The following is a 25,022-nucleotide window of genomic DNA, read 5'->3' as shown; positions in this document are numbered from 1 at the left end:
TCGTGCTGATGATGAATGTGCCTGTGCAGACGGGGCACCTGCCCGCCGAGCGCTCGAGGCACGTCACGGGGAGAAAAATAGCGATGATCAAATCGAACCAAGACTCCTGCTGCTGCCGAGGGGTGAGCGGAAATATTTCCATTTTGGTTCCTTTTAGGAAGGACATCTGACATCCTGCAGGGCAGGGGTGCTCGCGAGGGTCAGGGACATCCTGCGAACTGCCCAAAATCCAGGTTAAAGCTGGAGGCTTCCAGGAGAAATGTGAATTTATGGAGGAAAGTGGAGGGGGGGGGGGGAAAGGGCCATTAAAAGACTGTTTTACGTGAGGTGTTTCAGCTGTTTCCCGTGGCCCCCAGGCAGAGCCGCCAGCGGGTCCAGCCATGACCCCCCCCAGCACGATGCAGGCAGAGCCCCCGGCTTACACCGGAGCCTGTGGGGTTCCCCCAGCGCACCCTGGTTTCCCACCCCCCTCCCTGGGCTCGGCATGCCCCGGGGTCCCTGCCCGGCCCCTGGCAGGTTGCCCCCATGTCTGTCCCCGTCCCCCTTTTGCTCCTGCAAGGCCGTCGTGGTTTGGCGTTACCGCAGTTTGGTGCTATGCCGGGTGAGGATGCTCGGTTTGGCGTTACCGTGGTTTGGTGTTCCGGCGATGTGGTATTCCGGCACACAAGGATGTGAGGTTTGGCATTACCGCGGTTTGGCGTTGCCACGGTCGAGGACACTCGCTGGGTGGCTGATGGGGCTGGAGCTTCTCCTGGGGGTCCCCAACCCCTCCAGAGCCGGGACCCTTTACACAGTGATTCCGGTCCCCCACCTTTCATCAGCCGGGGGCTGGGGCAGGATCTCCCAGCCCCACGCGGGGCAGACGGGGGCCGGGGGCTCCACAGCAGCTCCTCACCCCTCGGTGAAACACCCCACGAGCCCCCGACCTGCCCCGTCTCCCTGGTTTTCTGGCCGCGCTCGGAGAGGAGGCCGGAGCGATGCCGCCTGCTGCCACCGATGGTTCACCCAGCGGGATTTTGGTGTCCTTGTTGCTTCTTTTCTTGAGCAATTTTCTTTCCCTGCTGCAGATTTTTCCTGCGTGGCTCCTTTTGGCTCACGATAATTATAAGCGTTTGTGTCCAGCACTGGGAAAAGCAGTGGGGAGGGTGGGCAGTGGGGGCTTTTGCCAAATCCACCCATTTTCCAGGGCTTTGCGTGGAGCTTCGTGAGGCTCCCTCTGCTCTGGTTTTTGGACCAGCCTGCAGCATCGGACCCGGCTGTTCCCTTTGGGCTCTGGGCAGGGAAAAGCAACCGTGTTCCTGGCTGGAGTCCCCCGCTCCTGCCGGTGGGTCGCGGTGCCGGGGATCGGGGTGAACCCCAGCCCGCGGGGCCACCGGGAGCGGGTGACCTTTGCAGTCCTGCTCGGGATGCTGCGTACAGGGGATGCGGCAGCCTCCTGCCTGAAAACTGATTAAAAGGGCTAAGTCCTCTTTTCTCGCTTGCATTAGCACAAGAATAAATAGTGCATATTTTCACCCCTGGGAGCCCGGCTCTGGTTTCACCCAGCTCCTGTTCGCATTAACCCTGGGCTGAGGTGGCCGGGCAGGAATGTCCCCAGCGCAGGAAGAGCTTCTTGCCCCGGGGACATGTCGAAGAGCCCAAAGAGAGGAATTCAGTGGGGGGCCGCCGTCCCCTCCCTGGTGCGGAGCCAGCCGGAGCCAGGTACAATGCAGCCCCTAATCCACGCACATACCGTGGGGCCACCGCTCTTGTCGGGGCCGGATTCTGCACCGGGAGCAGGGGGAGTCGGGGCCGAGAGCATCCTCCGGCGCCCGAGCACCGTGTGGGTGCCAGGGCGCCGGGGAATGGGTGAGATGTTCCCATCAGGGGCTCCCGCGGGACACTGGTGTTTTGGGGGATTTCAGTGTTCCCGGGAGCCTTGTTTGGGGAAAGCAGAGGTGGCAGAAAATCCTAGTTTTGGAAGAAGTTGAGGGGCTCTAAATTTCACCTGCATTTAGTGCTAGAAGAAGGGGTTTTTTTTGGCATGAGTGGAGCCCCGTGCTCCTTTGGGAGCCCCAGCCGGGGAGGGGCTGGGTGCCAGGCGCGGGGGCCAGTCCCAGTCCCAGCACCAGTCCCGCGGTGCAGACCCGGAGGGTCCGGACCTGGATGCTGCAGCCGCTCGTGCCCGCGGGCAGGGCTGGGGAGCCGCTTTGGCCACGGCTGCCCACTCACGGGGTAGTCGGGTCCTGGCTCTGCCCGAGCCCTGGGACACCCGTCCCGGCTGGATGCAGACGCTTTTGCAGCTCGTCCTGCTGTGGACGCTCAGCCCTCAGCCAAGGGACCCGGGCTGGGGGTCCCGGGGTGGCCAGGAGCCGGGCACCCGATGCCCATCACCTCTGTCCTCCTTGCACCTTGGGGGAAGGCATCCCGGCGAAGCAGCGGCGTGTGCGGGGCTGCTCCCCTTCCCCAGGGGCCGGAGCTCATCGCCCGGCCACCGTGACCACCATTCCCGTGGCCAGGCCACCGCCATGCGGCCTTCTCCGTTCCTGGCCACCGCTAGTGGCCACTGCCGCCGTGGGCTGCCGGGAGCATCCGCGGAGCCAGACAGTCCTCGCAGCAAGATGGCTGCTCCCGTGCTCCCGTGAGCGCGGGCGGCAGCCGCAGGCTTTGTTCCCGCAGCCGCCGCGCTGGGGGCCAGTGGGACGCTGAGCGGGGCCACCGGGGCAGGGGGGTGCCCGCTGCTCCCTGCCTCCCCGCCGCCGCCTTCCTTTTCGTTTTTTTTTTTTTTCCCGTGGCTTTGCATTGTTTGGCGGGGTTTGTGGGGTTGGTTTTTTTTTTTAATTAGATTTTTTTTTTTTTTAATTTCTATTTTTTTTTTTTTCCTATTTAAAAACCAAAATCTGGGAAGTTTGCGAGCCCCCTCGCCCCAAAGCTTATGGCAGCCTTTCGATGGTACGTATGTAGGGGGAGGGCGGGCGTGCGGGTCGGGCACGCAGGGCTGGGGGTGGCATGCTGCTCTGCTCGCCCGCTCCCCGGCGGGCGTTAGGTGGCCGGTGACCGGCAGCCAGGGCTGACGCGAGGGTCACAGCGGCGGCTCGTCCTCGTGCCAAGTAAATCCTGCCCAAACTTCCCTGCAGAGAGAGCTCCTGCCCCGGCCGGGGGGAGCAGCGGGCTGGTGGGGGTACAGCAGTGTCACCCCCCGCTCCCGAGCGGCCCCCCCCCGGCCCTGAGGAGGCAGAGCACTGCTTTTTGCCGTGGCCGGCAGCGGCCGGGGAGCGATGTGCACGGTGAAGGGTACCTGGTGCCGGTGCGTGGCCGGGGCTGCGGGGGGTGCAGGACATGGTGCCGTGATGCCCCGCTCCATCCCGAGCTCTCCCGGCCCCGCACACCCCAAACACTAAATGCTGCTTTCTTTCTCCCCCCCTTTTCCAAGGTAGCTGGTTTTGCTGGAGCGAGTGCCAGGCTGTGTGTAGGTGGGGACAGGTTTGGGAGCGAATGGGGTCGGTGACAGGGAGGGAAGGGAGGAAACCGCTCCCCGGGGTTGTGCACCGTCCCGGCGGCAGCCAGTGCACGCCGAGCTTGACGCCTGCCCGGCACGGGGGTGTCCGGGTCAGGCTGGGCATGTCAACCATGAGCGAGGCTTTCAACGATGGCAGTGCCATCCCTGCTCCGGGGACACCTCCTCTGCCTCGGGGGCGAGCCCCGAGCCTCGCGGGGGGCACGGTGGGGACACCGGCGCAATCCCAGCCCTGGCAGAGCCCGCGTCCCCAGGGAACGTCTGACGGGTGCTGGCAACTGCAGAGGAAACATTCAGCAAGACGGGTCTGGGCTTTGACTGTTGTGGCAAGTCCGTGGCGGTTTCCTAATTAACGTGCTGCCAGGAGACGCTGCGCTGGCCGGCACCCGGCGTCTGCGGCGGCTCCTGGCCCGGCTGAGGAAGTGGCTGCAGCTTTTTTGGGACCCCCCTGGCTGTGGGAATGGCTCCTTGGGTGCTCTCGGCTGCGCCATGCCGAGGTGTGGGACCGGGTGGCAGACCTGGCTCTGGGAACCAAACCAAAAACCACGTGAAACAGGCAAAGAGCAAGACGCAGAGGGAATCCGGGCACCCATGGCAAGCCGTGAAAGCTTTGTGCTCCCAGCCCGGCCGCGTTCTGGGGTTTTTCTCCGCTTCCTTGGAAGCGTTTGATGCTGACTGTGGTTAGAGGCGAGTGTTGGACCAGCAAAGCCCTACTCCGAGCTGGGCTGGCTGCGCTGGTCCTTCTGTCCCCGTCCCCCTGCCCTGGCAGAGCCGGCGCGCAGCTCCCGCTTTGCTGGAAGAGCACAGGGCGAGCGCTCACAGGGCTGGAAGCGGGAGGGTGACGCTCTGAAGACGCACCCGTGTCTGCTGGACTGGGACAGGGCGGCTCCGGGGGCCGGGACCGCGAGGCACCTGGATGGCAGCCATGGGGAATACGGGCTCCGAGGGTCCGCACCACGCCGAGGGTCGGCACCACGCCAGCCCCACGGCGCCCATCTCCGCAGGGCGAGGTGCGAGACACCTGGCCGGCACACGGGCTGTGGCCGGGCTTGGAGATGCCGGTGCTGCCAGCTCCTGCCTGGAGGCTGATGTTTTCCTCTCTGGACGCAGAGGGGGTTTCCTGGCCTCTGGTGCCTTTTTTTACCAGGTTACTCTGGTTTCTGTGATGGAGGAGCAAAGTGGGAGCGCTGCTCCCGCCCGGCGTGGCAGGAGGCTTTGGTATGTCCGCTCATCATTGGGAGGAGTTTGATGGGAAGGAGAAGGTCCTAAAAAATCAGGCACAGCCAAAAGAAACTCCCAGAGCCGGGGGAAGACTCAGGGCTCGGGGCTGGACCTGGGGACCAGCTCCACTGCCACCCAGCCAGCATCGCCCAGGGCACCCCGAGGGGAAGCCCTGCTCCGGGGAGCGGGTGTTTGCCGCGCTGGGGGTCGGGTTGTTGCTCTAACGCTTAAATCACGAGGTTTTCCACTTTTTCCTGCGGTAATGGCTCTGGTGCTCGGGGCTTTTGTTCTTTAGGAAAACCCCATCCTGGTGGGTTTCTCAGCAAGTGACACAGACTGAAAGTATTCCCTGGCTCGCGCTGCTGCTAAATATCCATTTTCTTTCCTTTTCCCCTCCGTGTTTTAGTTCCCCCACACACACTTCCCCACCCTGCTCTGAGTTCTTCCTCCTCCTCTTCCTCCTCATCGCGGCTCAGTTTGGGGTTTCCATCCAGTCCATGGAAGAATGCGAGGATCAGACCCGAGTGGGGCTTAAGTGTAGGGAGGGAGTTAAGTGGATGCTGAAGTGGCTGGTTTAACTATCTCGAAGTGCTTTGCAGCCTGGGGCTCCGGTAGCCACTGGGGAGCCCTTGTTGGAGCTGGGGAGCCCTGGCTGGGGCGGATCCTGTGCATACGCCACCCCCGGCAGGGGGATGCTGGAGGCTGGGGCAGAGCACGGCCCCGCTGCCACGGGACACGGTGCTGCTTGGGCAGTTTCCTGGGATGGAGACAAGCAAGGGAGGAACGAACGCACACGCGTGTGCGTGCAACCCCCCGGCACGTGTTTCCGAGCTGGCCTCCGGGTCACCCTCGTCCAGCGCCGGGTCTCGCCGTCAGCAGCGGGTGCTGCTCCTCGGGGGCTGAACGCTCGTTTTCAGCCGTTTGGTTCAACGCCGGTTCCAGCATCAGCCGCAGCCTGGAGCTCTGCTCTGCTCTGCTCTGCTGGGAGGCGTGTTTGGGTGTCCCTGTGCTCCCGAGGAGGCCCGTGCGTGTGCGCCGGTCCCACCGCTGACACCAGTGAGGGGCTCGGTGGGATGCCCCCGCGCGGTGTCGCACAGCCCTGTCTGCCCCGAGCGCTGCCGCCCGGCCACCGCAGCCCTTCGTTAGCAGGCAGGAATAAACGATGAGCGCAGGCTGAGGTTTGCAGGGCCCTAATCCCTTTCCCTTGTGTCTCTTTCATCTCCAGTCGAACCAGGAGAGTTGTAATAGACCTTCTTACTAAATTAAGTGTAGAGGCTGCTCCTCCAAGGCACGTTTCAGTTCAACCGTAGTGTTTGATTTCCCAGCCACAGCAATATGGTGCCTCCAGGGAAAAAGCCAGCTGGGGAAACTTCCAATTCCAATAAAAAGTGTAAGCGCTATTTCAATGAGCACTGGAAGGAAGAATTTACTTGGCTGGAGTTTGACTATGAGAGGAAACTCATGTTTTGCATAGAGTGTCGGCAGGCGTTGGTGAAGAACAAGCACGGTAAAGCAGAGAACGCCTTTACCGTGGGCACAGACAACTTCCAGCGCCATGCCCTGCTGCGGCACGTCACCTCCGGCGCGCACCGCCAGGCGCTGGCGGTGAACCGGGAGCAGCTGGCTTTCGAGACCCGCGTCCACGGCCACCCGGAGCTGCGCTCGGTCATCAAGGTGGAGGTGAACCCGGCGAAGGTGGCCGTCCTCACCACCGTCTACTGGATGGCGAAGGAGGAGATCCCGGATGAGAAGTGCTCCTCCCTGCTTGACTTCCAGAAGTTCAACCTGTGCCAGGCGCTGCTGGCCTCTGAGCACAGCGAGTACTACCACCCCAGCAGCGTCCGGGAGATGCAGGTGTGTATGCCGGGCTGGGGGCTCCGCGCCGGGGGTCTGACGGCCACACGGTGCCGCGTGGCCGCCTGCCTGCACCCGCCGCCTTCAGCGGGGCAGGTGGGGTGCCCGCGCCGACCGGCTGCGGCGGGGAGCCCCACGCTTCCCAGCACCCCGTCGAGCATCGCCAGCACCCGCTTGGCTTTGTTTTGGGTGCTGCCTGTCCGAACGGGATCTTAAGCACAAGCTCCCATCCCTCAGGCCCCGGTGAATGCCTTATCGGGGCCAGAGTCACCTCCATGCTGGGGATCGCTGGATCCTGCTGGCGGCACGAGCCCGGGAGAGTCGGAGCTGGGTGCTGCAGGGACAGGCAGGAGCCCGGCAGGGAGCTGGTGTCCCTGACTTGCAGGCAGAGCAGGGGCTGGGGCCGTTGGCTGCTCAGGAGCACCCACAGCGTCGGCGTTTGCTGGTGGGCAAACCGCCGTCCCCGTCCTTGGACAGGTAAACGCACCCCGTGGCACCAGGGCACGTCGCGATGTGCTTGGGACCACCAGCTCGGTCCACACAACCAGGCTGTGCCGGGCGTGCTCCGGTCCCCCGGGGCAGGCGGTGGAACCAGGCGATGCTCCCCATTCTCCGGGAGTTTCAGTGGAGACTTGAAAGTTCCTCCACATGAAACATCAACGTGGCACTTTCTTGGTGCCGTTCCCTGATTTGACAGAGCAGGAGAAGGCGATGGACTCCATCGAAGGAGCCTCGGGCTCATGGTCACGCGTGCGCTTCCATTCGGGCAGGGAGGGCAGGAGCATCCTCTCCCGACGGAGCCTGCCAGGCTGCTGGGAGGATAAAAGCTCAGGAGTTCAATTAGCACACGGGCTCTGTGGGTTTTTCCTCTTTTGCCCTAAACTGGGTGATCAGGAAGATCAAGTAGCCGGAGAGTTTAGAGAGGATTTTCTTAATTTTACAAATGCTTCATGCCTGTTAAAATCAAATTAAATTTTTAGTGAGTCTTGGCCGTTTGCCAGGCTTTTTAGATCTCCAAAGAGCCTTATTTTGCCGCAGATAGGCTAAATCCACTAATTAGATTTCTCGGCCTGAAGCGCTACTTGCAGCGTTCACGCACGCCAAGGAAGTTTTCCCATCAAACCGGGGCGTTTGCCTGAAATGGGGAAAAGGGAGGAAAGAAGGAAGAGATGCCGGGAAGTTTCGCTGCCGCTCCTGCCGGTGCGCGGCGTGTGGAGCACGGGAGCGATCGCTGAAGTTGGAGGCCCGGCAGGGGGTTGGCGGTGTCTTGCCTCGCCGCCGGCAGGGGCTCGGGGGCCGGGGGCTCGGTGTTGGTCCTCCAGAAGCCGCGGGGCTCCGACCCCCTGGCTCGGGGCAGGGACCCCCGGGCTTTCTGCAGCTTCGCTGGGTCCTCGGGCTGCAGGCCAGGAGAGGGGGGAGATGGTACGTTGGGGGAAAAAGAAAATGATTTCTTGTGTACGTAGCTGTATATACGGCTTCTTGAAGGGCTTCTCGCTGACTCGGGACCTTGCGCCGCTTTCGGGGAGATCCCGAGGGGGGGAAGCCTTGCCTTTGCGCTGGCTGCTGTGCATCCCCCGCCCGCTTTTGAAGTTCATTTGTGTTTCTCTTTCCCTCCCCGCCTGCCCTGCGCACCTCCTCTAACTGGCTCAGGCAGCGATCGCCAAAGTCCTGCACAACGAGGACAGGCACAGGATAAAAGCCTCGCCGTTTGTTGGGCTGGTGGTGGACGAGACGGTGGACGTCTTGGAGCACCGCAGCCTCGCCATGTTCACCACCACCGTCTCCCCCTGCAACGGGCAGACCTCCGCCACCTTCCTGGGGAGCTTCGAGCTGCCCGCCGGGGAGGCCTCCACGGTGGCGGGCAAGGTGGGCGAGGTGATGCGCTCCTTCGGCATCCCCACCATGAAGATCACCTGGCTCAGCGCCGACAGCGCCTCGCTGGTGGCCGAGCGGCTGAGCGGGGTGGGCACCGCGTTGACCTCCCTCTGCCCGCTCCTCATGGAGATGCACTGCCTGTCCCACGGGAGCTCCCTGCTGCCGGCTGAGAGCATCGGCAGCATCGAATACCTCCAGAAATACGAGACCACTGTGGATGCTGTGTACAGGCTCTACTCCAGCTTTAGGGGGGAAAGCAATGGCCTGCAGGAGCTGCGGAGCGTCCTGGACCTCTGTGAGATAGACCTCGGGAGCCCCAAAGCCATCCACTGGACTTCTATTTTCCCAGCCGTGGAAGCCATCGATTCCTCGTGGCCCACGCTGGTGCTGCTGCTGGAGAGCGAGGCGGAGCGGTCGCCTGTGGCCCACGGCCTCTGCGAAGAGCTCAAGAAGTTCCAGTTTGTGGCCTTCACCAAGATCCTCCTGGATGTCCTCCCTATCTTCCAGAAACTCAGCCGCTTCTTCCAGATTGAGGACTTTGACCTCTCCATCCTGAAGCCCATCGTCTCTGCCACGGCCACCACCCTGCAGGCCCAGAAGAGCACCAGTGGCCAGAACCTCCAGGAGTTCCTCAACGAGATGAACGAGCATCCACGGGACGACCGGGAGGGCGAGAGCCGCCTCTACTACAAGGGCGTTGAGTTGGCCAACTGCTCCAAGGTGCACCTGAAGCACTTTGAGCGCCTGAAGGAGAGCTACCTGGAGAGCGTGCGGGGCAACCTGCTGGACAGGTTCCCTAGCAGCGTCCTGGAGGCCATCAGCTCCTTCTCGGCCATCTTCAACCCCAAGTGCTACCCCCAGTCTCTGGAGGACATTGGCAGCTACGGGGTCAGCGAGCTGAACTTCCTCCTGCAGGCTTACTCCCGGGTGGTGGTGAGCGAGAGGGCCCTGAGCGATTTCCCCCTCTTCAAGCGGATCGTCTTCAGCCTCAGCCAGCTCTCCTTCAAGGACCTTTGCGTCAAGCTGGTCTACAGCAACTCTGAGATGCACGAACTCTTCCCGGACTTTGCCGTACTCGCGGCCATCGCCCTTGCCTTGCCACTGGGCTCGGTGCTCGCCGAGAAGATCAGCCGGGGCCGGCAGCTGCTGAAGCGCGGACGGTCGCACCGCGCGAAGGACGAGGGGCTCTCCGACCTCATGAAGATCGCCATCGACGGGCCAGCCATCAACGAGTTTGACTTTGCGTTGGCCATCGAGTACTACGAGAGCATGAGGGAGTCCGGCTTCATCGTGGCGCAGGTCAAGTGAGCGGTGGCCGGCAAAGGCAGAGCCCTGCGGGCAGGGAGCCGGGTCCTGCAGGCAGCCCCGAGTGCTGGCTCGATGCCACCTTTCCCCCATCGCTGGTCAACCCTGAGGCCGGGTGGCCGCTGGTGCATGGTGACCTGCTCCATGCTGGGAAGAGGAAACGGGGTCCTTCACGAAGCCATGCTGGTCCCACGACCGTCCCTCCCTCATCCCCCAAACATCCATCTGAGTTGGCCGGAATTTAAAATCTTGGGGCTACCTGAAATCCCAAATTGCGATGAGGTTTGGTTTTTTTTTTCCCAAGGGTTTGTTATTATTTTCTGTTAGGGAGACGAAGGCGAATCTTCTCTTGAGCTCAAATGTCGCGTTGCCTTTGCACAATGATACCCAGCAGCTTTTTACTTAATCCCCTGCAAAAATATCTGATTTTTGTTGGTCTGGAGCCTCGAGAATGAATGCAGAAAAGGCGGCGCATCGTTCTAGCTCCATGGCAAGCCCTGAAATGCCTGGCGGTGTCTTGTCGGTATTCCTTGCGCACAGCACAAAGTATTTTTAGCAGTGGCATCAAGTCGTGATCATTTCAAGAGCAAGAGATTTAGAGAATGATACTGTAATCACTGAGGAAATAGTAACTTTTAAATGCATCATTGTGTATATATGTGTATGCGTGTATATATATAAATATATATATAACTATATATATATTAAAAAGGTCTATCTTAATTTTCCTAGCGTTTAAAGTACAAAGATATCTAAAAGGACTTTTTTTTTTTTTTTTTTTTTTTGCAACGACAGAATAAATTATAAGCAGGGGTCCGAAAATAATGAGTGAATTCCTGGTCTTTTCCAAATGGCATCGCACCCCCGCGTTCCCTTTGCGCTCGGAGCTCTCTGCAACCTCGCGACCAAAGAAAGAGCCTTCTGACGCCTGCTTTGGGGACAAACCTGGGTGGTTTAGCTTGTGTCTTTCCTTTCAAGCATTCCCTTGACCCCGCAGCGAGCGAAGCCCTCGGGGTGTGGGAGAGCCGGTGGTGGTGCTGCGCGGCGTGTCGGGGCTGGTGTGGGGCTCCTCTGGCGTGAGCTGGAAAGGGACGGTTTCTTCGGTGCTGTCGGGGTGGGCGAGGAGACCCTTCTGACTGATTGTAAGCCGTAATAAAGCCAGCGCAGCAGCCTGAAGCATCACGTCGGTTTAATCCTGAGCATCGTGTCCTCCCGTGGGATTCGGCTCCGCTCCTTCCCTGGGTAAGTTCACGCTGTCCCACAGACGCAGGCTCCGTGTCCGGCAGGATTTGACCCCACTGTCCATAACTGTGACGGTCCCCGTTGCTCCCATAGTTTGCCTCCGGTTGGGATTTGAACTGCAGCAACACGGAAGGGCCGTGGGGGGCTTGGGCTTGCTGCTCCCCCCTGTCCTGGCTCTTCCTCCACCCCGTCCCTGGCTCACGGAGCCCCCCCAGCTCTGGGAGCAGCCTGAGTGGCCCGAGGGGCTGCACGGCCCCAGCGATGGTCCTTGGCTGCCTCCCCTGCTGGCGTCCTCCATTGCTCCGGGGGGTGGGTTGCCGTCTGTCTGACCCAGTGGGTACCGCACCCCCGGACCCACGTTGTGGATGATGGGGTGGGACGGGGTGTTTGGGGTGGCTGGTGGTGCCTTGCAGGCTCCCACGGGCACGCTGTGTCCTGCGCCTGCGGGGGAGGCAGGGAGAGCGGGATTTCTGTCCTCGGGGCTGGCGGCGGGTGACCGCTGGTGGCCCAGAGTCCGTGTCCTTCGGGCTGGTCCGTAAGGTGGAGGTGGTGACTGGATGGCCGAGGGTACCCGGAGGGGGAGGCTGCTCGCTCTCAGGCATCCCTTGGCTCAGGCGTGTGGTTCTCGCGTGCCCCGGTCCCGCGAGCTGGGCTTTGCTGCGGGCTACTGGCCAAGCTGCGTGTCGAGGGGGCGGCTGTGGCTGTCGAACGCTGGAAAAGGGAGGGTTGAGCAGGATGACGCTCACAACATGCACCGTCCTCGTATTCCAAGGCGGGCTGGGAAGCGGCATCAGCGCCAGAGCAGGTTGCCCAGAGCAGCTCTGCATCCCAGGGTTGGGGGGGGTTGGCCCTTCCTTCCCGTGGGGCTCTGCTGGAGCTGGGGGGGGCGGTGTGGAAGGGCTGATCCTGCTGCCGGAACCACGGAGCGAACCCGCCGTGCCAGGGCAGCCACGGCATCGCTGTCTCCAGGGCCAGCAGAGCTGCTGCACTGCCGTCCGGGTCGGGTTTGCGGGGTCTGGTTCCTCCGGGAGTCCAACACGGTGCAATCTGTCCGTTACTGGTCGGACTCCGCGCGGTGCCGGGGCTGCTCCGGAGCTGCGGTCGTGCTCCGGGGCTGTGACCGGCCGCTGCTCCGCTTCTCCTGCCAGCAGCCTTTGGCATCGGGGACCGCGCACGCGTCTCCCAGAAAGCCTCCTGGAAAGAGCTGGAGCGAATTCAGCCCGTGCTTGGCCAGAGACAAAAGCTTTAAAGCCCTGGGTAAGGAATTTGAGACACCACCAAAATTTGCTGCGAACACCTACCAAATGGGAGGGAGCCAGGCCGCTTCCGTGTGAATAAACAGCTCCGTCTCCATCTGTCCTGTGCAGACTCTGCGCCAGATGCTCTTGCGAGGCAGCCGGCGTCTGCGGAGACAGGTCCTTGGCAGAATCGCGTGTCGGTATGAAAACGCACAGCCTTGTCCCTGCCGCTCGCAGAGGCGTTTCTTGGAGGTTCGCACAGGCGTAGCGTTAGAGCACAGCAGTTGCTCTGATCTGCCTCGCAGGGGAGCCGGGAGAAAACCAACCGCAGGCGTGCGTGTGGTCGCTGTGCGGAGCGAAGAGGTGGGGGGGACGGGCTGGGGATGGCAGCTGGGGACAGTCCTGGGCGGGCTTGGTTAAATGAAGGGCTGAAACACGTCTTTAAACTCCAAGGGACCCCTCCGAGAGTCGCGTGCCTGCGGGACGGGAGCGGGGCTGAGCTTCGGGACCTGGGAAGGGGCTAAGCTGGTGGCTCCGGGCTGAGCCCCAGGCAGGGGACGCGCGGCACCACAGCGGTGACACCGAGTGGCTTGGCGTCTTTCAGCCAGGCCTGGCTGCTCAGTGAAGAGTGTCCGTGCCCCCTCGCTGCAGAGCTGGGGGGACGAAGGGTCCCCCCTGGGCTGCAGCGGCTCAGCCCTGCCCGTGGCTCGGGGACTGACTCGGTGGCAGGGTGGCGGGATGTCCCCACGGGTGCAGTGTCCCGCCTCCATGGCTCGGGCCGGGTGCCACGTGCCGAGAGCCTGGCCGGGGCGTGGGGCCAGGAGCACGGGGCGCCTGCGCTGCCCTCCTTGCACCGGCCCCTCGCGATGCTCCGCAGAGCCCCGCGCGTGTCGCGGGACCCCGGGGCTGACACCGCGGTGCCGTGTTTGCTGCAGGGGTGGGGGGTCCTCTGCCAAAATAGAGGGAGAGACAAAGACAGCGCCGCGGTGGCGGACGGTCCCGCTCCGGAGCTGAGGACCGAGCATCTGGGGATGCCATTCAGCGGCAAAGCCCACCCTGCTGGTGGCCGTGCCCGTCACCTCGGGTAAGGTCGTGTCATCCTATACAGACCTGGGGGCCCTGCCACTCTCCCCAGAGCAAATCCCCTTAATTGAGTGGCTAATTAATACCTAAAAATACAGCCCGCAGCTGCTGCCGGAATCTGCCCTGCAGCAAAGGTAAGGCGGGAGCCGTGGCGGCGTGGCCCCGTAACCTTGGGAAGGTGCCCCAAGAGTGTGGTGCGGTGGCCGGTGCCCCGGCGGGGTGCTGTGGCGTGCCGGGGGGCTCGCTCCTCGCCGGGGAGCGCCGCTGGCCTGCCCTGGCCCTGCACGCGCTGCTTAGGCTTTTGTGAGCAGCTGAGGTTCAGGCAAACCGCAGCCGGGGGTGACTTTGTGCCGCGTGGCTGCTGTCCTGTCTCCCCTCTGTGGCCAGGGGCCAGCGAGCCACGCTGGCCACAGCGCGTCATTCCGCAGAGTGCTGCCTTTGCTCCTCTGCCGGCGCGTGGCCGCTCCTCGCGGGGTGCCTGGACAAGGATGATGCTGTTGGGAGTATTTCAGCCCTTTTCCTGCTCGTGGGGGTCTTGAATAGTTTGATGGCAGAACGGGGAGGGAAAGGTCCTGTCCCCTCCAAAGGGTCCCATCTTGGCTTCCAGGACAGGGAACTGCTGGAGAGGGGAGAGCAAAGGGCCACCGAGATGCTGAGGGGACTGGAACACCTCTCTGATGGAGAAAGGCTGAGGGATTTGGGTCTCTTCAGCCTGGAAAAAAGGCGACCGAGGGGGGATCTTATCAACGCTGATAAATACTTCAAGGGGGGGTGTCAGGAGGATGGGGCCAGGCTCTTCTCAGTGGTGCCCGGGGACAGGACAAGGGGTAACGGGCACAAACTTGCCCCTGGGAAGTTCCATCTCAACAGGAGGAGGAACTTCTTTGCTGTGAGGGTGGCAGAGCCCTGGCACAGGCTGCCCAGGGAGGTGGGGGAGTCTCCGTCTCTGGAGACATTCCAACCCCGCCTGGCCGCGTTCCTGTGCCACCTGCTCTGGGTGACCCTGCTCTGGCCGGGGGTTGGAGGGGATGATCTCCAGAGGGCCCTTCCCACCCCGGCCAGTCCGGGATTCTGTGATTCTGGGCTCTCTCCTCTCTGAGCCTGTTTTGCCCCTGCACTGCAGACCCAGCCCAGAATATATGTTTAATCCACAAATTTGGGCTCAAGGACGTGCCAGAGTGACTTGGTGTGTCGTGTCCTTAGTGCGTCAGTGGGCAGTGGGCACCGTGGGCAGTGGCCATTCCCAGGAGCCTGTCCCCCCCCAGTACCCCCGGGCCACCGAGCTGCGTCCCGGGCACCAAACCCCTCTGCCGTGGGGCCGGGCAGCAGAGCCAGGTTTTGCCGGCGCGGTGGCATTTGTTGGGCTGCAAACCCCCTTTGTTGGGCTACTGATGGTGAGGGCAGGTATCCACCCGTCGTCCTCTTCTTCCTCCCAGTGGTAAATGTAGTGTATATATATAGATATATTTTTTTTTTTAAGCCCAGTGCAATCAGTGCAAAATGTACTGACAAAGGCAAGTGGAAACCCCTCAATCCGACCCGAAATGCCGCTGCTGTAGCTGCTGCTGCTCCGCGGGGTCATGGCCGTGCGTGCGGGCTGGGGGTCCCCGGGGGCCGGCTCTCCAGGCGCCGGCCATGCCGTCTCCGATGATTTGATGCAGAAATACTGTTTCACGCCTCAGAAGGTTAATTATGCATCGTTCACCCATTTCTGCTTGCTTTTGCTCCCTCCCTCGTCGCTGTTGCAGTAATTTTATTTATTTATTTTTAAAACAGTTTCCCAGATTTCCCTTCTGGGCGACTCTGGAATTAACTCGATCAATGCACGCCTGATGAAGCAAACTGTAATTTTTCCCCGGAGTCAGGCCTGGCTCGGGGACGGCTCCGGTGCCGCTGCAGAGCCGCCCGTGTGCGCTCTCCCAGAAAGAGGTCGTCGGTGCCCGCGGGGGCCGCGCTCGCTGCTCAAATTCAGCAAATCTCTCAAACTTTGCATTTCAGATTTGCATCTCGGCTCCCGCACCAGCCCGCCTTCCGCCGGCGGAGCGAACAGCGAAGCGCCGGGGGAGCAGCACCCGCCGCCGGCCGGGGGTCCCCATCCTGCCCGGCCGGGGTCGGGGCTGGGGGGGCTGCAGGGGGCGGGTGCCTCGGCAGGGTCCCAAAGTGGCACCGGGGATTGTGGCTCCCGGTCGGTGTTTGTGACACCCCCCCAGGGCACCGGCTGCTCCCGTCCTCCCATGAGGGGCTGGGGCTGCCCTCGGCACCGGGGCAGTGGGCTGGGGGTGATGCTGCACCGGGGCTCCACAACCGCCTTCAAGGCGAAAAAGAACCCAGAAATCAAAAATCAAACAAAAAAGAAAAAGGAACGTTGGCCTTGTCCTTGTTCCCGGTGGAGGGACAGGGCTGGGGGAGGTGTGAAGCCACATGAGATGCGAATGGGCTTTTCTGGCTTTCAGTGTTTTGAAACCTTTTCTGATTTATTGTATTTTATTCGCTTGTTTGTTTGTTTTAGCTTTTTTCCTGGCTCTCACAGGTGCAGGAGCCCAGCCCTGGCCCTCCGTGGGTCAGAGGGTGCTGTGCCAGGGTGGGGGGGGGGTGGATGAGTCCAGGTGGGGAACCATCGGCCCGGGGCCGCCGAGTGGGGCGACGCGCTGGGACGGGGACGGGGAGTGGGCTGGGGACAGAGCCCCTCTGCTTGGCCTTCCCTCCTTCCCAGGGGTGTCCCCGTCCCCGGGGGCTTCCACCCAAAATACCCCTGGAGGGGCAGAGCTGGGGTGCCCGCGCAGCTTGGATGGGACCAGGGGGCACCCAAAATTGAAGCCTGACGCCGTGCGGTGGCAGGGGCGGCTCAGCCCGGCGCTCGCCTCGGCTGCTGCCGGCAGCCGCAGAAGCAGTGGCCCCGGGAAGGAGCAGCCCCCGTGGTGCCGGCGAGGGAGAGCCCGGGGAAGGGGTTGTTTTCCCGGGAGAGGTTGTGACGCCTTTCGGGGGGTTTGGGAGCGAACCCCTGAGCGTGTCGACGCTCTGACGTGAAGGTGGCTTTGAGCCGGGATGCTGGTTTGGAGCCCAAAAGGCAGCAGGGGGCCCAGGGCCACCCTGGGCTGGGGGCTTTTGCCAAGGAGGTCCGGAGACCGTGTGCCATGTCCCCACATGCCGTGTCCCTGCGTTGCCTGTCCCCCCCGCTGCAAGCAGGGGCCACCACCGCTAACGCTGCTCTTTCCCCTCTGCCTGCCCAGGTCCCTCCGGACACAGCAGCCCCCTCCTCGCGTCGTTGCCTATCCCCGGCCGTCCCCTTCATCCCCCTTTGGACATCAAGCACTTTCTGACCTTCAGGCTCAACGGGACGTCACCGCTCAACCTCTTCCCCAACTTCAACACGGTGAGTCCCCGGGGGTGGGTGGGCATCGGCCGCCGGACCCTCCTCCCCTGCAGTGGTCCCTCTTCTACACGGCACCACTCCTCAAAACCCGCCAGATCATTTCTGCCTTAATTACTGGGGTCTTTGGGTGCTGGATGATGGTGCAACGCGCCCACCCTGCCCTTAGCTCAGAGTGGTTCCTGCCCAGCCGTCGCCCGCATACACCAGAATTAAAAAGCTGGTTCGTTTTAACCGAGATCAATTGGATTTTGCTCCTGGAATCAATAGTAATAAAGTAGCTCTGGGGAGCAGTTCATTAGTTGAAAAAATAAAGAAAGAAAAGGAAAGAAAGAGAGGAGGAGTGTGACGATCCAGGGGATGTGGCTGGTGCTGCGGGTGTCGGGCGAGCCCGGTCGCTGTGGGACCAGGCTCAGCGTCCCCAACCTCGAACCGCCGACTAAGCGCTTGTGTTACGCAGTTAAACGCGTCTCGGCGAGATGCTCTGTTATATACCTAAACCGACGTGGATGTGCACAAAGACACAGGGCAGCGTCTCGGGTTGTCCCCGCTCCGTGCTGCTCTCCCCAGGCTGCTGTCAGCCGGGCCGGGGTCCCCGTCCCCCCCGGGCACGGCCCCACGCCTCTTGCTGTGGGAGGGCTGGGACCAGCTCCCGGACCCCTCTCTTGCCCTGCTTTGTGTCCCTGGTGGTTCAGCTGCCTGGGATTCCCCTGGGAGCCGGCTCCCGGCATCGTGGAGGAGCAGGTTTTGCTCTGCCGAGGGGCAGCGGGGAGCGGGACGGGGAGCTGCTCCCCCTGCAGAGGCAGGATGGACTTCGCTGGGTTTGGTAAATGCCTGTTTTTTTCCCTCCTGAGCCTGGAAACGGGACTTTCCTGGCCTTTTGTAAGCGGCTTTGAGATTAAACGTGCTCAGAAGGTGCGAATTATCACCGAGATCTTCAAAGTCGGCCGTAGAAATTAAGTACAGGGTTCCTGTTGCTGTTGAATGGGATTCAGCCGTCTAACTCCTTTAAGCTCTTTTGAAATCCCAGCTCTAGCCTGTCTCTCCCTGTGCTAACAAGCAGAAACACAGGAGAGGAGGATTTTTTTGATGCCATAAAGGTGGCTGCTCTTTGTCTGGGCTCCTTTTTTTAGTCGCTGGAGTCAGTAGCTGACTTGAACCAGACCCTGTTGTTTGTTCTCCCGGGCTCCCGCCTGCCCCCGCCTTGGCACGTGTTCTCCAGAGCCGTGTTGCTGAAAAACAATACTAATAATTTGGGAAATGGATCCCTGGCGCTTGCCGGAGCCACGCAGCCCCGTCGAGCTGCTGCTGTGCTCTGTGGGGCCGCGTGGGCCGCGGGGATGGAGGTGCTGGGGGAGGCTGTCCCGGCGGTTAGGGCACCTTGTGTTGATTGCTGTGAGCTCGGCCCCGAGCCCGGCGCGTGATGGTGGCTGCGGATGGAGGATGCGGATCCTCCGGGGGCGGGAGCCGCCTTGGCGGGGTGCGTTTGTGCTGGAGAAGGGGCTGAGGCTGGGGCTGCGAAGGCTCAGCGTCGTGCCCGGGCAGGCGGCTTCGCAGGGACCCCGAGCAGAGTCCCCGTCCCCGCGGGGCTCGAGCATCGCCGTGCCCCAGAGCCGGGCTGGAGGCTCCTCATTTCTCTGCCCAAGTATCCGTGAGCCTCAGGGGGAATTTGGGAGGGTGGGAGGGGGCCTCAGTCAGGGTATTTCACTTTTTGGGAGAGCTGCCGTGTGTGAATTGCTGTACAGAGGAATCGGGGGGGTTTGCCTTTGCTTACTGGCGATGCTGGGCAGGATCGGGCGCTGCCCGGTGGAGCGGGAGCTGTTTGCGACCGCGCAGCAGAACGCTTTGAGCAGGTCACAAGGCTCTCATGAACCCAGCGGATGTTTTACTCTGGAGCGAGCGAAACCTTTCCAAGCTGAGCTCTCCTGCCCCTTAAAGCAACCACAGCAGAGGAAAAAAAAAAATAATAATCCTAAGGCGACGCAGAAGGCGCGTTTTGTGCTGGAAGGGCCCTTGCCAGCTTTTGGGGTGTTGCAAATCCCCGGGACCCAGCAGCCCCTCGCAGAGCCACGGCAGGAGACGCAACCGATGCTGCGTCCCCGCGAATTCCCCTTTCTGACCTCGGTGGCCGGCAGGGAGCTGAGCGCAGGGATCTCTATTTATATCGGTAGGAACATCCAGGGATAAATAAAGTAATGTGAGTCAATAAGAATTGCCTATAAAGCCAAGATCTTTATTCTCCACGTGTGCGGTGCCCAAAGCCTCTGCTCTCGGGTCTGTTTTACTGGGAACCGCTGGGAAGAGCCTCGACCCACCTGGCTGCGGGCAGCGGTACGTACCACTGCGGCACCGACCCTCGCCGGTGCCGGGGGAGCGCGGGGGGGGTGTCTGTCTTCTGTCTGAAATAGCAGTGAGTGCCTGCGCCAGGGAGAAGATTGACAGTGGGTTTGTATTTTCACGGGGAGCAAAGCACAAGGGCTCTTGGGTGGCATCCCAGCTTGGGATGCGCGCGGTGCTGCCGCGCAGGATGGAGCCGGGCTGGGCTTCCAGCGCCACACGCTGCCGAGGTTGGAGCCGTTTTTCTTTTTCTTTGCGTGGAAAAGGTGGGTGTATCTCTGGAAAACGCGCCGGCCCCGCGCCTGCCTGCAGACGGGCGGCGAGGGGGGATGCTGCAATGCTTGTCGCCAGGGGTGGAGCAGCGTCTTCGCCATCTGTAGCTTCCTCCGGGGTCTCCGCCGAACCCCAGATGCCTCTTCATTTATATGCCAGATAAGTTGAGTAAAATTTCGTAGCGAACAGGCGCTTCATTAATCACCTGCCTTTACCATTCTGCTCACTCCTGGAAAGGAATTTGGGGTCTTGATAATGGCTCCGTTGTCCAGGCATGTGCCTCCAAGACTGATGCACCTGTCTCAGCAACGAAATAGCTTTGCAGAGAAATACGATCGCCTGAAAACCCAAGGCTCTACTGACAGCAGGACTCAGATAAGATAATCTTCCTATGCCACAGGGTAGGGGAACAATACTTGCATTATAGATTATAGCCACGCTCGAACAAAGAGGTTATTCTTATTTTTCCCTCCCTTAATAAATGCATTTTGTTTAAAACAATTATGGCTTTTCGGACAAGTTTGCTGCCCGGGCTGAGGAATGACGCCGAGCCCTGGGCAGAGACAGAAGCGCCGGGGGCTGTCATCAGCCGGCAGCATCTGCCTCGCCAGCAGCCCCCGCGTGCCGTCGCTGGGCTCGGGCAGGGACGCGGCTCACGGCAGGGCTCTGGGGCCGTTCCGTGTCCCTGCCCGTCCTCGGTGCGACACCCGGGGCTGCGCAGGCTCCCAAGTCGTCCGTCTCGTCATTGGATTGGAGCAGGCGAAGCGCACGCCCGGCCGGGAGCGGGGCAGCCCGGGGTGGCTTTGCCTTGGGCGAGCGGTGGCCGTGGGCACCGCCGTCCCTCCTGCCCCGGCCCCCGCCTGCACCGGGCAGCGTCCTGGGCAAGCAGCAGGCACACGTGGCTCCGCTCGCGCCCTCGGTTTTCACCGGGGACGTTCCGGCTCCCTGGCCAAGAGCACGTGGAGGATTAATGGCCGGTTGCTGGTTTTGATCGCCTCTGCCCCCCTGTTTTGGTGGTTTCTGCTCCTGCTAAGGGTCTGGGAAAATCGCCCTGGCGCTGGGAGGTCGAGGACAGCAACTGGCAGCTCAAGCAGAAACAAATTGCTGTCTGTGACATTGGTGTCTGTGATGGGGGGAGAGGGGACACACAGGGGAGTACGACGGGGCCGGGGAGGATGGGGGTCCGCAGTCTGTGCCCCCGCAGCGGCCTCGTCCCCTCTGCCAGACCGCAGCAGGCGTTTGGCCCCCACCGGTTTGGATTTTTCAGGGATGGCTTAAAAAGGACGAGAACGGGCATCTCCGCAGCGTCTTGCCCCGTGCGGGGGTCCCTCCGTGGCAGTTGGGGCGGCTCCGCCGCCGCAGCCAGCCAGAGCTCTGCCGGTGCTCCCTGGCGGGCATGGGCATGGCCGGGTCGCGGTGCCGAGCCGGGGTGACCATCGCGGCACGGCACCCAGCCGCCCTCTGCCTTCCCTCCCCTTCCAGATGGACCCGGTGCAGAAGGCGGTGATCAGCCACACCTTCGGCGTGCCCGCCCCGCTCAAGAAGAAGCAGTTCATCTCCTGCAACATCTGCCACCTGCGCTTCAACTCTGCGGTAAGCGGGGCCGGGTGGGCGGCGGGATGCGCGGGGCCTGTGTCGGTGCCAGCGCCTGGGGCTGAGCAGGGGCATCCCACGACGGGGACATCGGTGGCACAGGCGACAGCCCCTCGCAGCTCTGCCCGCCCTGGCTCTGCGGTGGCCCCACGCTGACGTCTCCTCCGCCACCTCCCTGCCCACGACACAGGCGCTCCCGGGGGGGGCCGTACCCTCCGTTTGCCACGCTGGCTCTCCCCGCTCCTCAGCATCATGTTCGGGTCTGTTCCCTGCTGCCTTGGTCTCCGTGTTTGCGCTTAAGCTGCTTTATCAGCCCGTGCAATTCATATCTGGTCCTTGGGAGCTGAATATAATCTTCCCTGTCTTGGCTTCCCAGAGCTCTGCTGTGGCAGGTGGGGATTTTTTTTTCCCTGCCTTTTATTCCAAGTAAATCACCCGCCTTGTAGGGGGGAGGAAGGAAACATTCATTGATCCCCGCAGTAATGAATCGCGCACAGCTGATCTTTTGTGGGGAAACTGATAAAGAGGTTTGAAAGGGAATTCTCCCTTCGGAGCCGGCAGGAGAGGGATGGGGGTTTGCGGGGCTCGGAGCGGAGCGGCCAGAGTCTCCTCCGCACGGGCAGCACCTCGGAGCCCCTCGCTGGGGCTGGCCCCGCTCACCCGGAGCCAGTCCACGCACTCCTTGGTGCTGTGGCTGCAGGGTGTGCATGGCACGCAGGGTGTGCATGGTGGGCGTGCAGGGTGTGCATGGCTCGCAGGGTGTGCATGGCTCGCAGGGTGTGCATGGCGGGCATGCAGGGTGTGCATGGCACACAGGGTGTGCATGGCGGGCGTGCAGGGTGTGCATGGCACGCAGGATGTTCAGGGCACGCAGGGTGTGCATGGCACGCAGGCTGTGCATGGCAGGGGTGGAAGCAGGAGCCTTGCACGCTCAGCCCAGCACACGCGTTGCCTACAGAGCTGCCAGCCTGGCAGCATCCCCTGGCCTCGGCCATCCCTTCCTGGGGGAGAGAGGCAGCGCTGAGCACCCACGGGACGACGGCCCCGAGCGCAGGCTCAGCGTTTCTGCGCTTCGTTATTCTGCCCTGCAGCCAAGTGGCTCGGGGAAAAGCATCGCTCTCCCGTTCCCAGCTGCATCCCGGCTGGAAGCGCGGTGCCGGGATTAGTCGGTCCCACCATGTGCTCCCACTGCCCTCGCGGGCACCCCATGTTCTGCCGTCCCTGCCTGGGTCCCCCCCCAAGGGCACGTCGGCAGGAGGGCGCGGGCTGGCGCGGACCCTCGTGCCACTCGTGTCTCTGTGCAGAGCGGGGACGGGGTGACCTACTTAGGCTGCGTCCTGGCCCCGTTATCTGGGGAGGTTCATTGTGTTTGCTAATGAGGCCCCGCGCTCCGACGGGCCTCGCGCTTTCCCACGTACGTACCCAGCGCTGCCCGGCCCCGGACACCGTTCCCAGCCCTTGGAACGCCGCGGGGGGAGGGAAGGGATGGGATGCTTCTTCCTATGAGTGCAGGGAGCCTCAGCCGGCCTCTGAGAACGCCGCGCAATTAATCCGTGCTGCTCAGTGGTACAGTGTCTTAATTCATATTGGATTTGGTTTCCATAAATTGCTAAACTCTAGTTGGTTTTGGGGGACAATGTGGCATTGTCCCCAGCTGTGAAGTACACAAATGTGCGGGTGATTTTCTTTTGTGCGTGTTTTTATCGGTTTGGTGCAGGCATGAACCCATCGACGTGCACTTCATTATTCAGCGTTCGCTGGGAGAACGAAGCCCGTGAATGTAAATTGCGTGTTAGACACCCACTAGGTTACAATGGGAGACGTGTCCTCCCCCACCAGCATCCTTTTTTATTTTATTTTTACAGCTAGAAAATTCATTGTACGGTCCTGAAGTCATAAATTTTGCCTGAAAGCTTCTTTTGAGAGTGACTTGATGCATTTAATCAGAGCAGGGTCCTTATCTTGGCCGCGCAATGCGGCCGTGTCTTAGCAAAGTGATACCTCGGCCTGAATACATTTGTGTGCAGCGCGATCTGGCAGGAGGAGGAAAGCGGCTTTGCGCTGCACCCAGCCCAAAATGCCACCTCCGAGGTGGCCCTGGGGATGAATGTCACCGGGGGAGGTGGAAAACGTGTCTGAGCGGCCATGGCCCGGGGCTGACCCCATCACCCGTCCTCCCTCTGTCCATCCATCTGTCCGGCCGTAGCACCGATGCGCCCGTCCCCATCTCTCCCTCCTCAGAACCAGGCAGAAGCCCACTACAAGGGCCACAAGCACGCACGGAGGCTGAAAGCCATCGAAGCCATGAAGAACAAGCAGAAGGCGGCGGCGGGGGCTGCGGCGGTGGCTGCCGGCCGGGACGGCGCAGCCGACTTGTCCCCCAGCCCCGAGGGCAGCGGGGACCCCGGCAGCACAGGTACGCGGCCGGGGGGCGGGAGGGGGCCGCGTTGGCCGCCCGGGACCCCGGAGTGAGCGACGGGGCCGGTTCCCGGGGGTGCGGCGGCGTTTGCGTTACAGCCCTGCTGTGGCTGCAGCATCCTCAAGAGCCCGATTAAATCCTGGACCGCAGCAGCCTCGTGTGGGAGCATCCCATGGTCAGTCGCTGGTCGGGCTGAGGAGGGCTGTGGTTAGTGCGGCGTCAATGCCACCACGAGCGCTAATAAATGAGCTTTTTGTGCTCCACTGGCGACCCCGGGGTGCCTGGCCGGAGACAGCATCACGGGGAAGGGGTGGAAATCCAGCGCAGGAGCCTGGGCAGCTCATGGCAGGTGGTTCCCCCGCAGTTGGTGCCTCTGGGAGCTGAGGGCTGCAGGAGAGGGCGCGTTCCCTGCGTCCCCTCCTGATGAGGGCTCGCACATCCCCAGGGCTCCGGGGACGGGGCTGGGAGGAGGCAGCTCCACCCGAGCCGCGGCAGCGCTGGAGCTCACCGGGCTTTTGAGCTGAGCCCGGCTGCCACGAGCTGCGGAAAAAAGCGGTCATGGGAGAGACCTTGGGAAGAGCCGTCCACCACAGGGATGAGTGTGAGCAGACAGTGCCCGAGATGGGCTTGGGGGGGACACGAGGGTGATCTCTGGAATCCAAAAAACCTGTTCAAGCACAGAGAACTTTCTCTTTCTGCCTATTTCTTTCTTTTCCCCCCTGCTCCCGCTTTCCTTTCCCTGTCGCCAGCTCAAGCCGACGGTGTGCCGGAGCCGGAGGCTGAGTGCAGCAGCCTGGGGCTGCTGCCGGGCGCCGAGGAGTCGCCGTCGGAGCTGTCGGGCAGCGTGGCCCCGCTGGGCTCCCCACCGGCCTCGGAGCTGTCGGAGGGCACCTCGGATGCCACCAGCGTGGCCTCCTCCGCCGCCCCGGCAGCCGAGGCGCAGGCAGCCGAGTCGGGTGGCAGCGTCGGCTCGGCCCCCGAGAGTGAGAAGGAGGGGAAGAAGAGCAAACAGCACCTTTACTGTCCCACCTGCAAAGTGACCGTCAACTCCCTGTCCCAGCTGGAGGCTCACAACACCGGTAAGGGCATCGCCCGCGCGGGGGACAGAGGGGGGACGGGCCCCTCGCGGCTCCATCCTGGGCTCCGTCCAAAGCCCCGCCACCAAACAGCCTCGCAGGGGAATGGCCAGCCTTAGCAAGTGTTACTTTAATTAAAAAGGGTTAATTAAGGTGGCTTGCAAGGGCATGCGGCCGTGTTTTACCTGTGCTGCGGCTTACAGAGTGAATTTTCGCAAGGTCAAACGCTATCTTATTGTTCATGTCTCTTAATTAAAGACGTTTTCAGATAGGTTTAATCAAGTGATTGGAGGCTGCTTTATATTCCGTTGCAGTTTGGCTTTAAGCTGATAGCGACCCGAGTGCCGGTGCCCCTGTCAGACCCAGGATAATCCCTCCAAAAGCAGCTGGGTGCTTTGGGCTCCTGCTCATTTGGAGAAGCCCCTTGGGAATTTAACGAGGTTCGGAGCCCAGCGGCACGTGATGGCCCGTGGCTGCGCGGGGCAGCCCCTCGGGGCGGGCAGGCATCCGGGGGTGGCGAGGGTCCCCCAGGGAGGGGAGGAGGGGGCAGCCAGACCCCCCTGGGGCGGTGGTAGGGGGGTGGCAGCCGTGATGCTGGGGGGTCTGCGGGCCCTGCAGCGCCAGCTCCCGGCTCGCCCCT

General features: G+C 62.1%; 2 protein-coding genes across 6 annotated transcripts in view; both read left to right on the top strand.

The window, feature by feature from the left end:
* ZNF385C (zinc finger protein 385C) overlaps nucleotides 1–25,022 on the top strand; it is an 81,259-nt gene that overhangs the window by 52,219 nt on the left and 4,018 nt on the right. For all 4 annotated transcript variants that reach the window (XM_063354820.1, XM_063354819.1, XM_063354821.1 and 1 more), the window contains 4 exons: nucleotides 16,545–16,687; nucleotides 20,777–20,887; nucleotides 23,129–23,303; nucleotides 24,056–24,385. In XM_063354820.1, coding sequence (XP_063210890.1) covers nucleotides 16,545–16,687; nucleotides 20,777–20,887; nucleotides 23,129–23,303; nucleotides 24,056–24,385 — 759 coding nt within the window. The remainder of the gene's footprint in view (nucleotides 1–16,544; nucleotides 16,688–20,776; nucleotides 20,888–23,128; nucleotides 23,304–24,055; nucleotides 24,386–25,022) is intronic.
* Nucleotides 2,836–10,415, top strand: C17H17orf113 (chromosome 17 C17orf113 homolog). Of its 2 annotated transcripts, XM_063354811.1 has the most exons (3): nucleotides 2,836–2,931; nucleotides 5,943–6,571; nucleotides 8,222–10,415. In XM_063354811.1, exons 2-3 carry the CDS (start codon nucleotides 6,053–6,055, stop codon nucleotides 9,752–9,754), a joined length of 2,052 nt encoding a protein of 683 aa, XP_063210881.1. In that variant the 5' UTR covers nucleotides 2,836–2,931; nucleotides 5,943–6,052; the 3' UTR covers nucleotides 9,755–10,415. The 2 variants fall into 2 exon arrangements, with proteins under 2 accessions (XP_063210881.1, XP_063210880.1); XM_063354810.1 differs by lacking the exon at nucleotides 2,836–2,931 and having other exon boundaries at nucleotides 3,484–6,571.

This window comes from Chroicocephalus ridibundus, chromosome 17 (assembly GCF_963924245.1).
Source record: "Chroicocephalus ridibundus chromosome 17, bChrRid1.1, whole genome shotgun sequence".
Lineage (NCBI taxonomy): Eukaryota > Metazoa > Chordata > Aves > Charadriiformes > Laridae > Chroicocephalus > Chroicocephalus ridibundus.
This window is presented reverse-complemented; position numbering and strand designations above follow the sequence as displayed.